This window comes from Onychostoma macrolepis, chromosome 02 (assembly GCF_012432095.1).
Source record: "Onychostoma macrolepis isolate SWU-2019 chromosome 02, ASM1243209v1, whole genome shotgun sequence".
Taxonomy (NCBI): Eukaryota; Metazoa; Chordata; class Actinopteri; order Cypriniformes; family Cyprinidae; genus Onychostoma; species Onychostoma macrolepis.
This window is the reverse complement of record NC_081156.1, coordinates 5,665,516-5,682,868: the sequence shown is the minus strand read 5'-3', so window position 1 is coordinate 5,682,868 and position 17,353 is coordinate 5,665,516. Positions and strand designations below refer to the sequence as shown.

General features: G+C 37.8%; 1 protein-coding gene across 5 annotated transcripts; it reads right to left on the bottom strand.

Moving 5' to 3' along the window:
* Window positions 1–101: 101 nt before the first annotated feature.
* Window positions 102–16,852, bottom strand: LOC131521434 (TSC22 domain family protein 2-like). 5 transcript variants are annotated; one of them, XR_009266296.1, is made up of 6 exons: window positions 14,864–16,852; window positions 5,225–5,299; window positions 2,179–2,361; window positions 1,935–1,986; window positions 488–949; window positions 102–394 (listed from the first exon to the last, which is right to left on the bottom strand). XR_009266296.1 is itself a non-coding variant. In XM_058746139.1 (5 exons), the coding sequence occupies exons 1-5, from the start codon at window positions 16,291–16,293 to the stop codon at window positions 635–637; spliced, it is 2,055 nt and encodes a 684-aa protein (XP_058602122.1). In that variant the 5' UTR covers window positions 16,294–16,852; the 3' UTR covers window positions 102–634. The 5 variants fall into 5 exon arrangements, 3 of the variants coding, with proteins under 3 accessions (XP_058602122.1, XP_058602134.1, XP_058602143.1); XR_009266297.1 differs by having other exon boundaries at window positions 516–949; XM_058746139.1 differs by having other exon boundaries at window positions 102–949.
* Between the last annotated feature and the right edge of the window lie 501 nt (window positions 16,853–17,353).

Here is a 17,353-nt window from a genome sequence, read left to right as displayed (position 1 = left end):
TTCACAGTTTGTTTTCTTTTAAATCCCCTTCCCGACCCCAAAAACATATGAGACATCGGGGTAGGGGGCAGGAGAATATGGCAACTGACTTCTTTTTCCAACATCCTACAAGCTTTCTTCATCAGGGTAGACCATTGAGGATTCAGTTTAGATCTTCGCCCACAAACCTGTACAAACTTGTTACGCTCTTTTTATCTTTACACTATACACAATGTACATTCACACCAGGTTCACATTCTTAATCCACAGAGAAACGTCGCTGTTAGTGTTTAAACTCTACCCACTGCTACTCTGTCACCGTTTACACTTGCATTGATGATCGATACGGTAAGACTGCCGCTCGCTGTCGGATCGAAGGGTTCTGTGACATTGTTCCTCTCGGAAAATAGCAGCCCTATAATAAATAACAAACAGTACAATTGAATTGACTGGTGAATGGAAATCACACGAAGTACGGTGGCTCTGAAAATAGACTCTCGCTTCTTACGTGAAAACTGCAATGCTAAAAAATACACCTCTTTCATGGCTGGATTCTCTTTATTAAAAAAATAACTCTCTTCACAATTTCTCCAGCTGGTCCGGGTGGGGGAAGTGGCGACCGTGGTCCGAGTGAACGAGTCGGGTTTCTGCTGCTTCAGGCCGAGGTGACGCTGGGCTGTGGCTGTCGGGGCAGGGAGTCTGCGCTCTGGCTGGAGTCCAGTGGAAGGTAAGGCTGAGGCTGAGGCTGAGGCTGGGGCTGGGCTTGGCCCGGGACGGGAGCGCTGGAGGGGCTGGAGCTGGAGCTGGATTGGACAGTGAGCTGAGAGAGCTGTTCGTTGTTGGCCAGAGACTTGAGCACTGCGTTCTCTCGCTCCAGCACAGAGTTTCTCTCGTAGAGCTCCTTGATTTGCTCTTTCAACACCTCCACCTCCTCCCGCACAGCATACATCAGATGGCTTTTCACTAAATCCTGCGTCACGGTGCCAAAACATGACAACATTTCAGAAAACGGTACATCAGAACCAATTCAGCATTTGTCTAGCTCTTTTCTTTTTTAACTATTACACTCTTTAAAAATAGAGGTGCCATCACAGCGATGCCATAGAAGAACCATTTTTGGTTCCTCAAAGAACTTTTTGTGAAACGGAAAGGTTCTTCAGATGTTAAAGGTTCTTTATGGAACCATTTAGACAAAAAAGGTTAATCTATGGCATCGTAAAGCACATTTATTTTTAAGAGTGCACACTGCCATGCATGATACCAAAACTTGTTTCTTACTAACTTTGGGATGCTGATTTTAAACCTAGCACCTGTTTTCCTCTAGCATGTCATGTTTTTCTCAAAATAAGCATTTTGTAGCATTTTAACTGACGACAGCTGTTTTTAAGGTGAAGTCGTCTTGTATTATCCCTTAATCAACAGAAACACTGCCACAAATACATAATTCCCATCTTCCACCGAGACAGATAATTAGGATTTGTTCAATTCTCAGCAGATTTTCAGAGGTATGGATGATTCTGAAAACATTCTTTCATGCCTCATCCTGAATTTAATGTTAGAATTATGGTCAGTTAAAACGCAAACATGATCCAGATCATTTCTGCTACATTTGTGGGTTCTACAACACACAATTACAGATTTAAAAAAAAAGTGTGTTCATGTAAAGTTCTTTGACATTAAATTGAGTATTTTAACATTTTTCAAATTTTTTGCAGATTGTAAATTATACACTGAATTTTTTTTGTCATTTACATTTTTGAAACTTGACAAAGCTTTTGGCATTAAAGCTGATACATATATATAATAAAAATCTTTTTACTTTTTTGCAGGGCTGTGATGCACGGCTGTGTTATTTAAATTTTACAATTAAAAAAAAAAATATATATATATATATATATATATATAAAATAATAAATAGAAAATCAAGAGTATATAAATACATATGAAAAACTTACCATTGCTTGTTCTATTTTATTATCAATGGCAACCACACTTGCTCCAGAGGCACTGCAATTAGAAAAAAGAAAAACAAAAGTCTTATTCAATAGATCTGTTGCTTACAAATACATCATATCCATTTTGCAGAAGTTTAAAACCTGCACATTAAAGAAAAAACAACAACCAGCACTGTTTCTGTTGCTGATTTTTTTTCCAAACTTCCTTTGTGTATGTTATGTTGTGGCACACCCCCAAAAAGACCTGCGGTGTGTGGAAACCGGATGGCTCGTGGAGCAGCAGCGTGAGTACTGCAGAGCGCGAGTCAGTCTGCTCCTCATATCCACCACAATCAGTGCTAACAGTACAGTGGAGTACAGTGCTGTGTGTGGGGCGCAGCCTCCATCTGATACTCTTACAGGGCTTTTTGTCCAAAGTGGGTTGAGTCTGAAGTTAACAACGTAGAAACATGTCACTCAACACTGTGCTGTAGACTTACACAACTTCACTCACAACAAACACACAAATGCATTGTGTATACACAAATAAATAAATAAACAACCGTTCAAAAGTGTTTGGGGTCAGCAAGATTTTTTTTTTAAAGAAATTATCATTACATTTATTGAGAGTGACAGTAAAGATGTTTTTTTGGTTCATTTGAACTTTTATTCAAAAAATACTGAAAAAATGTATTAAGGTTTCCACAAATATATGAAACAGCACAACCGGTTTCAACATTGATAAGAAATGTTTCTTGAGCAGCAAATCAGCATATTAGAATGATTTCTGAAGGATCGTGTGATGCTGAAGACTGGAGTAATGATGCTGAACATTCACAGTTGAGTCACAGGTATAAATTACATTTGAAAACATAGTCAAATAGAAAACAACTAATTTAAAGTTTTTGGGGTTATTTGCCATTTTCTGCCTTTATTAGTAAAGGACAGTGATTTAGACAGGATGCAAAGTGGGAGAGAGAGGAGAGAGGGGGGATGGGAAAGGTCCACGAGCTGGGACTCGAACTAGGGACGCACAAAGCGCAACGGCGCTATATGTGGGCACGCTGCCCACAAGGCTATTGGCGCCAACAAAAACAGCTATTTTAAATTATGTTATTTTATTTCTCTCAAATAAATACAGCCTTGATTAACAGAAGTCTCTTTCACAAAAAGTAAAAAAATAAAACCAACCCCAATCTTTTACAGTATAAACTGAGAATGTCTCAACATTTATCAGAGGAAAAGGTAACCAGACCTTAAGTTTAATTTGTCTCATTAATAATTTTCTATTTTGTACTGTATATTATTTATGCATGCTGTTGCTGTTTTTCTGAAGCCATCTATCCATCCATAGCACTGAAGCAGAATCTACACATGTAGACCCTGACAGCAAATGATGGCACTGATTTAGAGACATTCTGTACTTTTCCCTACAGTTTACTTGCACAGGAAAAGCAGATAAGCATCAACCATAAAAGTTCCATTTAAGAGGAAATGCATTTAGCACAAAATCACACTGACACAATTTGGGAGACTAAATTGCTCTCCAAGTTGTTGTAATGCTAACTTTCACAAGCATACCCACGTACACATGCATTTATAACTGCTGAAGAATTACACAGGTCTCAAAGGTCAAGAAATTAAAGAGTGACAAAAGTCGAGTGCTGTCTTGCAGCTTCAGGTCACACAAACATATACAAAGAGTGTGTGTGTGCTCTTTAATATCCACACAACAGCAGCGACAGGCATCTTATCTCATCCTCTCTAATGCCACAGAGTCAAATACTGACCAAAGACTATTTTAAACAGGATATTTGTACTTAAGGAAACAGCACGTTGGGGAACTTGTTCGACTGACAAATTAGATCCAGTCTTGCAACATATCTAAGACCACAGCAATGGCAGCTGATAACCTCGAGCAAAGGTATTTAAAGGCAGGCTTGTCCATTCAAACAAAGCATGGCTTGTCTTACTTATTCTTGTCTTTAAAAACAAGATGCTGTGAGGTGAGAACGTAAGGTTATTGTGAAGAAACAGAGCTGACTCAGAAGAGAGATCACATCATAGTGCCACAGTCAAAAAAAAAAAAAACTAAAAACTAAAAGAAAATTATATATAGTAGGGCTGTAGCGGTACATGAATTCATACCGGTCTTTTGGTTCGGTACACATGTGCACTGAACAAATACAGCATTGTTTTAACCACTGCACGAGTGGAACTTCATTGGAAACTTCCAGTGTTATATATTGTTACTTTTGATAAGAAACAGTTTCATCTTCCAAATTATGTCCTTTTTTTTTTTTTTTTAAAGGAAATTCAAGCAATAAATGCCGTTTGATGCTCTTTGATTTGGTGTGACAGATTGCTGTATAAACGCCTCAGTTCAAACTGCTGTTGATTATTTTATTCAAAAATAAACAGTAATTAAATAAGTTAAGGGCTTTGTTGTTAATTGTAACCTTATAGTAATGTAAAAAGGCTCCCTATAGGCCTAGTTTAAAGCACAAGCTGAGGTAGATTTTTATCCCAAAGAAAATGTTAATTATAATTTAATTTAAAGAGAGCAATTTGTTCAGTAAACCACTGTTTAAAAAAGATAAAACATTTAAAAAAGCAATTGTTTTATCTCCCTGCTGTACTGAAACCATACCGAATCGTGACGCCAAAACTGAGGTATTTGTGTACCGTTACATCCCTAATATACACACACATATATATATATATATATATATATCTCAAATCAAAGTTTATAATATTGTATTGTATATTGCTCATGGCTTAAAACGCTTCACCAAAGACTTAAATCAGTAGCACTTTATTTTACAGTCCTGTTCTACATGTACATACAATGTACTATAGCAATTACAATAACTGGGTAATAAATAAGTACTAACCCTGAACCTACCCTTAACCCATGTAGTTACTTTATACAACCCAGTATTTCTTGGGTGAGTACACTGTAAGAACACAAACTGTAAAATAAAGCGTAACCCTCAAGTATAAAATCATTCAGGAACAAATGCTGCCGAAAAAGTGGGTGGACACCGTGACGCTCTGCTGTATAAAAGCCTTACAGCCCAACACTCCGCTAATTAATTGTGTTAGTGAAAAAGCAATGTTTCTGAAACATGATTCTATATCACATTTTAGCCCACATTCATCAATACTGCGATTTGCGTATGAGCACTGTGTTATGCTTGCGCTGAGCCCCACTGCAAAAAGCACCGTTTAAGCCTCAAGCCATGCCTGGCCCATGCAGCACACTTCAACCGTCATTTGCCTTCACACCAGGGGCCGTCCCATTACTGTACCTATCACAGGTCATCTTTGAGTCCTTCAGCCTACTGCCAGACTGGAAGGCTTGGAAGAAAGCTGTGGAGGGATTCCTGCACTCCATCCAGCGGAAAGAGAGAAATAGAAAAGGTTACGTGAGAAATGAAAAGTACAGGCCAAAGAGGAAATCATAGGCGTGTTTATTTGTAGTCTGCAGTGTTTAAAACAACAAAAGAACAGTTTAAGTAAACCGGGCAATATAGAAGATATTCACTAATATATATATATATATATGCAATGATTTTGCTGATGCAAATTAGGCAACAGCATGATTATTAAAAAAAATTTAGTTCACTTTTGTGACCATTGAGTTTCATGACCATGCCAAAATCTGATTATTTATAGATACATTATAGATTTTTTTTTTTTAAATGCATATCATTAAATATGCACACCTACATTTTCTTTATACAGTGTATATATAAACTGCTGTTAAAAAGTTATGATTTTTAAATGTTTTTGAAATGTCTTTTCCTCACAAAAGCTGCATTTATTTTAAAATAACTTTTCTATTTGAAAATGTTTTAAAATTAGGGATGCTCCAATCGCTCGGCCAGAGATCGGTATCGGCCCATAATCACATTTTATGACTCGATCGGTACTCATACATTTATTTATAAAACAAAATATCTTTTTTGGCCATATTAGCCTACTCAATAGCATTAACAAGGGCTTTACTCCTTTCAAACTTGATCTGGAAAGTCACTGTTTCTGTCACTGAAACTTCCCGAGCAGACGAACACACACACAAATGAAATCATCTGAAATCATTAATATTTGCATCATTTATGATTTTATCCACCCGCGACCCACCCGCAAATAATCAGAATGCATTTTTTATTACCCGACCCGTGGATTATCCACAGCGCCGGTGGACATAACCGTGATCAAACTACTCCGTTCTGTTCTTTCAGTAGTTTAAATGTTTCTATTTGTCCTCTCTAACATTGGACAATGTTAAATTAAACCTTATGAGTTACATCAGACTTCGCCATGTTGGAGTTTAAATGTTTCTATTTGTCCTCTCTAACATTGGACAATGTTAAATTAAACCTAATGAGTTGCATCAAACTACTCCAATTAGCTCTTTTAGGAGTTTAAAGGTTTTTTTTTTTATTAATTTTGTCCTGCTCAGACTTGTATTGGACAATGTTTAAGTAACATCAGACTTCTCAATTTTAGGAGATTAAATGTTTATTTTGTCCTCCACAGTTTACTATTGGATAATGTTTGAATAATCCTTGTGGGTTGCATCAGACTACTCCATTTTGTTTGTATTTATTTTTGTCTTATATTAAGTATCCTGATACATAATGGTATGCATAAATAAATGTTCACTGTATAAGGAAAATGTTTTGTGATTATTTCTATAACATTATTACAAATATATAGCTTGAAGAATCGGCATCGGTATCGGCCAATCACCATGACAAGAAATCGGTACACTGTATCAGCTGCAAAAATCCTGATCGGAGCATCCCTATTTTAAATATAATTTATTCTTGTGATGCAAAGCTGAATTTTCAGCATCATTACTCCAGTCTTCAGTATCACATGATCCTTCAGAAATCATTGTAATATGCTGAGTCAAGCAAAATAAAAACAGAAGTCTTTCCTATCATTATGTCTTGACTGTCACTTTGATCAATTTAATGCATCCTTGATTAATAAATGTATTAATTTATGATAATAAAACTTAACCAAAAGTTTTTAACAACGCTTTATATTATTAGATTTTCTCTTTTACATTAATTTTCACAGAATACGTTTTGGGAAAAAAAAAAATTGCAACAATGCTCATAGTTCCTCTTTAAAGCTATTTTAGAACAAACTCAAACCTATGTATCATATCAAAAGACTGAAAAGCACAGAGATACAGATCATTTTTATCTATATTTCCCAGTCACAGGTAAAAAACACAGCATGTGTTCTAATTTCAAAATATCTCACTGACGTTCAAAGATATGAATTATGACCCCAAGCATCTAAATAAAGATTGGTCAGTTGCAAAAAGCTGAAAAATCACTAAAGTTTTTGTGATAAAGTCTCGGCGAGGTGGGAGACCACAAGCGGTTACCATTACCTCCATTTCCCCCAAATACCAGGACCTTTCCTTAAAGGAAAAGGACAGAATGTACTATATCGGGATGGGAGGCAGGAGGAGACCCTCCTCTCCTCTCTATATAGGAATGGGAGGGGACAGGAGTAGATTTACCGCATGTGTGAATATCTGGACTCTGAGCAAACAGCTTTTCCTAGAATCCATGGAACACTGGCTGCTCTCCGGTGGGGGCCGAGACCCCACAACCACACGCTTCCAAAGGGCTCTTTTCCTTCTTACCATGCATGTAACCTCACAGGGACGGCTGATTATATCTGGATCCAATAAACATCAGAATCATTGCTTTAGAAAGCACTCGACAGCTACTACAGCTACGTGTTGAAACAAATATGCGTTTTCTGCAGATTCCAAACGTATGGATAACGTTACACATGAGCTAGCTGGATCGGATTGTAAAACCACAAGCCAATGAAAAACATACCATCAAAATAAGATAACCAGGTTAGGGTAACCATAGCAGTGGGTTTCCAGAAAATCATGGGTGAAAAAGGTGACAAAGACACGCAACCCCTCCACCAAACATTTATTTATTTATTTTTAAATACTCATACATTATTTTAAAGCCTTTATTATTTTTTAACTCTACTATTGTGCTGTAAAATTCAAAATGTGCCTGGTGGAAAACAAAGACTTTTAAGATGACAATTACATAAATTTACCATTATATCCAGTAGATGGCAGCAGAGGATCAATCATTAGCTCAGTTGCCATTTCTACTCCCTAGTTTTGACTTCTTGTTATAAATAAATTTTAGAGCAGTACTTTAGTAGTATAGCAAGTACAATTTAATAATAATGCATTAAATATTTTTAGTTTTTTAAAATCTTATTTATTTTTTTTAAACATTGCCTTAAAAAGGACATATCAAAAAGTGTTTTAAGTTATCTTTAACTATCCTTAATATATTCAGCCAACACAGACTTGTTACTGCTGTAGTTATGTTGCTCTGCATCACTTTGAATGCACAGGTCTATTTTTGACATCGGTTTGTCAGATAGTTTGTTCTGTCCGTTGCTATGGTTATCAATGTCAATCATAGCAATGACTGGAAGAACAATGTTGTGGATTCACGCCCATAATTTTTTACACTCACGTTTGTCCCTCCTGAAACAGTATAAGTGGATGTTCGGTCCTATTAGACAAACAAAACTTTTCTTCAAATTGTCAATGGATTATGTAGAGAAACCAAGCAAAGGGCTCCTCTCATAGCGCAACTGACTGAGCTTTATCACTGCAAAAGCTCAAATGACAATCAATGACTAACAACACAATCTCTTATTTACACCGTGTGTATGCTTTTCTCTCTCTCTCTCTCTCTCTCTCGTTCTAATAGGTAGATCTGCGAGTGTGTAGAACTCTACTTGCAAAAACAAAAATGATTCTGACTAACCTACAGAAAACACCTCTGACTGGCCATTGCTTTCAACAGAGATGCCTGTGAATGATTACAATACTCAACACTGCAAAAGCACGTTGTAAATAAACGTGGTTCTGTAATTTGAAACCAAAGCATGCACACAAAAACACAGGAGCATTTAAAAGCGGTTGACTATAAGCGGGTATAAAATTGAAGTGGCACTAATGGTACCCCATCAAAACACTTTCTCATCTGATCTGCACGAATCTCATAGGTTTCACCGAGACGTGAGCAGTTTGCATCTATGCATCACTGAAGTCATATTTACAACTCTGAAGTGGATCAAAGCAAATGGATTTGTCATAAGAGCATGGTTTGAAGTAGAATAAAGATAAGGTGGGAATCAATATGCAAACAACCAAAACAAGTCATTTGAAAAGTCCTTCCAACATTAAAACAACATGCTCTGCCTGAAGGGACGATTCCAACAAAAAGACTGTTTTAACACCTAAATTGTTAATTATACTGCAATCTAAAGCACAAAATATACTTTCTGTTTTTACATGTTCGCAAGGTTATGCATGCAGTGCATGTGATTATAAATACAACTCATATAACACTAAAAAATTAGGGATGTGCCAAACCGATACTACAGATATATATGAAATAGAATTATATGAAAGTGCAATTGTAAAATTATACAGGCTGTGATTTAATGAAATGAATATATGCTTTACTGGTTCTAGAGTGAAGCGCAGCATTTACACACATGCACTTCATGACAGTGTTTCAGTGTCTGAGAACAGCTTGCTTCATTTACAGTGAATCAAACCCTTGTGAGACACTGATATCATGGGCTTTATGCCTGTAAATGAACGCATAGTGCCGAGCTTCACTCTGAAAATGGTATTTGACGACAGTACACCAAAATTAAAACTATATGATTTACTTTTGATAATGAAGAAATTAAGACGTAAATAATATTACTTTAATTTCACAGTAAAATAAAATTGTTTTACATATAATATATTTTGTTTAATATTTGTATTTCATAAAAATCACAAAAATTATTAATTATTTTCATAGACACTGAATTGGTCAAAAACCAAGGCAATTTGGCCTACCAAAACTCAAAATTTGTGAAATGGTTACTGAAAGAGGTTTGAGATGGTTCTTGTAAAAAGGAAATCAAAAGTATGAACACCAAAATTTTTCATGTTTTTCCAAATCATTCAGTACTAAAACTCAACTAATTCACACTCAAATAAATAAATAAAAATCTTTAGAGTAAAAAACAAACAAACAAATAAAACACATTTTCAGTGCAACTCAGGATTTTCAGGAACTCCCCAACCAAACCACCCCACTAAATGTGTGTGACTTGTGCTGGCAAAATGAGTCCCAATAAGCAAATTTACAAAAACAAGTTGACAAAATGATGTATGATTTGTTGGAATCAACCTAAAAATGACTGAGCTAATCCCGTTTGAACTCGATAGAGTCAGCAAGGTCAGCTTTAGCAGAGTTAAAGTTTTCTGAAGGTTCAAAAGCAAAATCACCTAGCAACATTGCATCTTCTCTTCCACGGCTTTTCTTAATAAGAACTACTTTATTAATAATCACAATATAGCTATTTATATATATAGAGAGAGAGAGAGAGAGAGAGAGATAGGAAGAGTGTTTATATATAACTCAGGGTTGCAGTCTCAGTATCGGAGGGGAAAAAAGGAAAAAGTATTTATCTATCCCAACAAAAAGTATAAAATTTACTCAGTTTGTGTGCACTGCATATTTTTTATGCTTAAGAGTATTGTGATGTCTGCTTAGCGACAAACTCTATTGGAATCAATTTGAGCACTTCACATTCGGAGTGCTATTTGTATGATAGGCTACACGGGGTTCCTGCCAACGCAGTGTGTTCCAAATCAGTCACTTATGAGTGTGAAATAAATTCCATGCTTAAACATGTAGTGCGACTGCCGCTTACACAACACGAAAGAAGCAGCTTTTATTCTTAAGACAAAAGTGAGATCGGAAAGATCATGACAACACAGGACTCTGAGCGAAGGCCTACACAAGTTCCCCCACAGGAAGTACCAGAAAAGTGTGTTCTGAAGAGTCTGACAGCTCATGTACTGCTTTACCGTCAGCTGAAGTCAGCGGTATTACCCTGGATGGAGGTGTTGAGAGAAGCGTGTTTTAAAAGAAAGAGGGAATGCTTGCCAAATACAAAGACACTGTCAGGTATGAGAGCCACGAGAGGCATTAGAGAGAGAGAGAGAGAAAGATGGACAGATTTGGTGAGAAGGTACATTCTGACCTGCGCTGCTGTTGAGACGCATAAATCAAATGTATGACACTTACATAAGACTAGTAAAACAATTGTTTTAAATCAAGAAACAAAACTAAGCTAGTCCTGAAAGCTGAAGATAATGGCAGCTTAAGGCTTTAACCTTTTAAAGCTAATCTTCTATTGGTCAGTCTTACATAACTGGAGATCTGTCAGGGGGTGTTATATGCCAACATACACCATCATATCTCTAAAAAGGGCAAAAACAGAAGTGGTTATGCATTCTAACCAGCAGATGGGGCAAAATCTGATCTCATGTTGCACAATGAGCTAATTCATCTAAAACACTTTCAGATGTTAGACTCATAATCCTAAGACTTGTCAAAAAACATCACATATGTGACGAAGTAACTATTAACCTTTACTCTGCAGGACTTGGACCTGGTCTGTGTTGTGAACGACTGTGTGATGCAATCAGTGTTTTGTTGGTTGAGCTAATTGGCTGGATTTCACGCATCAGGTCTACATCATTTCTCACACAAAATCAAAACAAATGTGTTATTAATATTTTTTGAAAATCATTAAGGTGTTTGCTTGTGACATTTTGATGGATATCAAGCACATTTCACCCCTTTCCATTCTCATCATCAAATGACAAATAGAGAAACCTCTGTTACTGCAATGAGAATTAGTAGCAAGAAATGCATTGCAATGAAGTTGTCTCGTCACAATGGAAAAATTATAAATGGTTCAAAAAACTTCTTTGTGTAAAATATATACTACCATTCAAGTTTGAGGTCAGTACAAGTTTTTAATGTTTTTAACTAAAGACTCTTCTGCTAATCATGACTGCATTTATTTGATCAAAAACAGTCAAAACAGCAATACTGTGAAATAATATAATTTAAAATCACTTTTTTTTATATATTTAAAAAATTATTTCTTCCTGTGATGCAAAGCTGAATCTTCAGGATCATTACTCCAGTCTACAGTGTCACATGATCCTTCAGAAATCATTCTAATATTTAGTTGCTCAGGAAACATTTCTTATTATTATCAATGTTGAAAACAGCTGTGCTGCTTAATATTTTTGTGGAAACATACATTTCTTTCTTAAATTGTATCAAATTAATGTTTGCTTGCTGAATTTAAAAATATATATATTTAAGAATTTAAAAACTTACATTAATCAAAAAAAAATTATTGACCCCAAATATTTGAACAGTAGATTTAAATTTTATTCTGATTTATAAAAAACTGAATGTTTAAACATTATTTTAAATAATATTAAATGTATATATAAATGAATATCTCCAAAAACGTCTTAAAAAAAAAAAATAGTGCTTCACACATTAATGCAACTTGCACTGATTAAAAATTTGTGAGGTGTACCAAAACACCCGTGATGTGCACCAAACCATACATACAAATAAATCTAACTACACTGTGCAACAACAAGCAACAACAGCGGCTGCTAGGTGAACAATCTTTAAATACTTTCATGAAGCTTGTGGGGAAACAAAGGCAGATGCATGGCATATTTCAGTAATTCCTGAACAGGAATGCGGTCTTGAAATCACTCAACATGTTATCTGAACAACTGCCTGTCAGATGACCAAGGACGCTCATGCCCCTATACATAAAGAAGATACGTAATGTGAAAAACATGTCTTTAGAGTCATAAATGGGGTGTGATGGCTGTCTTTGTCTTTTAAAAGAGCAATAAAGAAAAAAAAAAAAAGAAAAGAAAAACTTTTTAACCACGTAAAGGAACCTTATCTCTAGAAGTGAACGATAGAGGAAGGTATACGGTTCGCTACGTGATAGGTCTTCACTATCACAGGCCCCTACTGCATATCAGCTACAAAAGGTGTCACCAGTGACAAGCGTCTTTATCCCGGGCCGGGCGTCTCAATGGCACGTAGGCAGAATTGCGCTGAGATCCAGCCCTTGCATTTACGACCACTGCCTGCTCAGTCTACTTAAGTTCTGACTAGCACTAAGTTAAAGCCACAGAGTCATTTGAAGCACTCAACAGTTCACCATTTCCTCTTGAGTATGCCAACAAGTTGATATATTGTGTACAACTTGCAACGCTGGAACCGAAAGTCAAGCATCTAAGAGGAAGCCAAGCAGCGACGCTTCTCAACTGAAACTGTGTCACCAGATATGCACTGTCGCTTTTCAATTGAGAAAGTATTTTATAGTCACTGCCATTTCCGGCATGCTTGTGACATCCGGAAACAAACAAGAAACATTTTTGTTTGAATGCTTGTTTTTAGGGTAGTAGTACATATTAACCATATCTTTTCAAAATACAACCTCACGTCATTTTGAAAACAACTTATCTTATACACATTTCAAAAGTGTGGGGTCAGTAATATTTTTATTTTATGCATTTTTTTTTTTTTTAAATAAATTAATATTTTTTTCAGCAAGCATTCATTAAATTGATTAAAAGTGACAGACATTTACAATGTTAAAATGTTTCAAATAAACGCTTTTTTTAGTTTCTATTTCTGAAAGTTGCACAACTGTTTTGACCATTGATAAAAAAAAAAAAAAAAAAGGTTTCTTGAGCCGCAAATCAGCATTTTAGAATGACTTCCGAAGGATCATGCGACACTGAAGATTGCAGTAATGATGCTGAAAATTCAGCTTTGATAGCAGGAATAAATTACATTTGAAAATATTCAATTAGAAAACAGTTATTTTAAATTGAAATAATATTTCACAATATTAAGGTTTACTGTATTTTGATCAAATAAATGCAGCCTTGGTGACCATAAGAGACTTTTTTCAAGAACATTTTACAGACCCCACACTTTTGAACCGTAGCGTATATTAAACTAAATAACTGACTTCTAAATAAAACTCCTACATAACTATTAAACTTTGATGGAAATGTATTCAACTTGATAAGAGCATCACAAGATATGGCATCTCACAAGTCAAAAGGTCTAGACACAAATCATTAAATTTACTTTTAGATTTATATTTGTGTATTTCATAGTATTTGAATAGCAGGATGCAACTCATGAAGTTGGTTAAGAAAATGAACAGAGCTGGAAACCAGACTATATGAGGTTGGTTTAACAACTCTGTGCACAAAGTACCTCACATAATTCAATTGTTTTAATGACTTTAGTTATACTAAAAATGTAAAAAAAAAAATTTAAATTAAAAAATGGCAAAAATAAAGAGTGGGTGTGTCCAAACTTTTGACTGGTAGTGAAAAAGCAAGAAATGTCACGACCCTAATGAGAACAATTCAAACATCCATCACGTCACTGCATTCCTCACAAAACAACCACAGCAGGCATGCACAGAGATCTGCACATTAATACTACAAACACTGCATGGAAATTACCTAGATGAAGCAGTAAATTACTATTAAGCTGTTGAATACAATTCCAAATGCATGCTACATTTCTGTTCATCTACATATGTTGACACTTCTCCCATTAAATATTCCAATTAATATCAAACAATCTTACCTGAGCCTGTGTGTATGCTTTAAAAAAAAAAAAAAAAAAAAATATTGTCTGGAACTAAACTAAACGGGTTCCCACACCTTCTGACCGAATTCCATGATTACTGATTAAAGTTTTATTAATAAATAATTTTTTTTCTAGAGTTTACACTCACACAGACCAAATTCTAGTAAATGAAATACTGAGTGTACCTCAAAAAAAGCCCACTATATAATAATTTCAATGAGTTTTCTACACATAGAAACTGGTTTTAAAATCCCTTGACATTTCCAGGTCTTCCACGACCGTGGGAACCCTGCCTGAGAGTGAACCTTCAGACCCCTTAAATCATTCAGATCACCAGTGGCACCTCACCTGTCGTCCTCCCCATCAATGGGAATGGGTATACCGAAAAGACTGTTGACAGCCGGACTGGGCAACTGCAGGCCTTCTGTGATTAAGGGCTTCATCATGTCTTTACTGTAAACCTGCGCAGACACATCAGACATCCTCCAACTCTCATCCGTCTGGCTGAAGATGCTGGCGGCCATTCCCGCTGCCGTCCCATTGCGGGGAAACTGGGACGCCTGGCTGTGCACGGAAGTATTGGGTGATCCTACTGCGAGCGTCACTGGTGCTACAGGCAAGCTCTGAGTGCTTTGCGGAGTTGTTGATAAACCATGCATTACTCCTGAGGCCTGGTATTGTTGCTGCTGAATGGAGGGCATAGGGGCGAAGCTGCTCAACAGCCCCACCGCCAGATTTGGGACAGACGACACCGGTGTGCTCCCTAAGGGAACACCAGACATTTCTACTGTACCCAGAACCTGCACCCCTCCTGTGGCCGGGGTGGGAAGAGGGGACGACCCCTGACTGATGACATGTCCGACGGAAAGGCTCACCCCAGGGAGAGTCTGGGTGACTGTAATGGGCATGCTGCGCTGGCTGTAATCAGGCTGACTGGTTGATATCAGAGCCGGCTGGCTTTGCAGTTGGTGCGTAATAGGCTGGGGTTGATAAAGCAGCGGCTGCATGTGAGGCGAAGGAGAGATGCTGGGAGATTTCTGAAGATGGGCACCCGGGTGTCCTCCCTCGTGAGCGGGCGGATGGAGACCGTGCTGAGCAGACGGAGGCACTGGCTTATTACTAAAGGACTCAGGTGACCCGGACCCCAGGGCCACGTTGAAGCTGTGCGGTTCTAGATTATGAGGCGGGCCGGTGAAACAAGACCCATCTGAATTTACATCAGGAGCCATTACGGAGGAGACGGTGGCCCCGAGCCCACTGTCTCGATCCGCTCCGGGCTCGGTCACATTGGTGTGCCATATACTATCCACAGTCCTGCTCATCACAGAGCCCTCTGGGTCTTTCTCGTAATACTCCATACAGGTCCACCGGCCCCTCCTGAAGGGCTCTCCGGTGCCGTGATCAAGCTTAATGACCCTGAAGCGAGAACTGCAGCTGGTTATAGTCGTCGCGCTTGATGAACTAGTGACTTGCGCTGTTTGAGTCCCAGAGGCCTGGATGCCCTGGTGGTGACCCAAGTTGCGCGGGCCAACCCCGCCGTTCTGAGGGGTCTGGCCCTCCGAGTCCCCCACATTGTTCAAAGTCTCCTCTGAGGAGCTCCTGTCACATACCTCAGTCCTGGACATGTCAAATATCTCGGAGGACACGTCCTCTGTCCGGGACTCATCCGGGTCATCCAGGCTCTCGGTGTCGTCGGTCGCGCTGTTGGCCGCGACTTGAGCCTGAGTCACACTCGTGATCTGAAAGCAGCTCTTCTTCTTGGCCGGCATCTTAGACATGCTTAACAGCTTTTTGAGACACCTTAAAGACGCCGCTGACTTGACAAAACAGCAATCAGTTGCCCCGAATTTCACAGTTTTCCGCGACGATCGTGCGTCATCCGTCTTCCTCTTCTCTCCTGTTGCATTTTCGACGCGCGCGCGGCGGACGAAGACAACCTCCGCGAGCGGTGTGCGCGAGATGACGTGTCGGTTATTAATTTATCCTCATATGCTGGTGATCAGAGCTCGGTAAGGGCGGTGTGTGTAAGGCCGCTGTCGTAGATTCGGCTGCGTTCACTCCCCCTGCTGCCTCTCACTTCTCTACCAAACGTTACATATAAGTATCAAACACATCCTGAACGAGCGCGTTTAAACGCCGCCTAAATACGTCGCGACACTCGGCGACTAGATGCCGGCGTACTAACAAAACAAACACGAAAATGGTTTGAAATGAAAGTTTATGGCTAACTATAACTAGCAGACTTCGGAAACAGAAAATCTAAAAATTTCACCTCCCGACAAGATGGCTATGTAAATTCGCGATGCATGCTGGGAAACGAGCGCAACAGGCATGGCGCGTAAATAGGACGGTGAATACGGATCCTACGTTCAAACTAGTGCAGCGGCGTAAGTTCGTTTACCTTTCATTTTCAATATGCGCGTATTAAAACGCGAAAATAACGGCCGTAATGTTAAATCTCATTATGAAACGTGTTCGTTTAGCGCTGCGCAGAAGATGTGAGTATAAACAAAATGATTTGAGGAGGCCAGGGCTACTTGTCGCATTTGTTTATTCACTTATAGGCTACTGTAAATAATAGTCAGAGTAATTTATTTTCGAAAGTCCGTTTCAGTCTTGTCTACGTAAAAGCTTTCAAAGGTTTACACAATTATTGTCTACGCAAAAATAATAAACATCACTATATGGGGTAAGTTAAATCACAGTGGGAACCTGCCATTAAATATATATTAATTTACCCATCAGGAAAACAATTTTGTTACTTTTTTCTATCTATCTATCTATCTATCTATCTATCTATCTATCTATCTAAGTAGGCTACTATTTTAGCCAATAGAA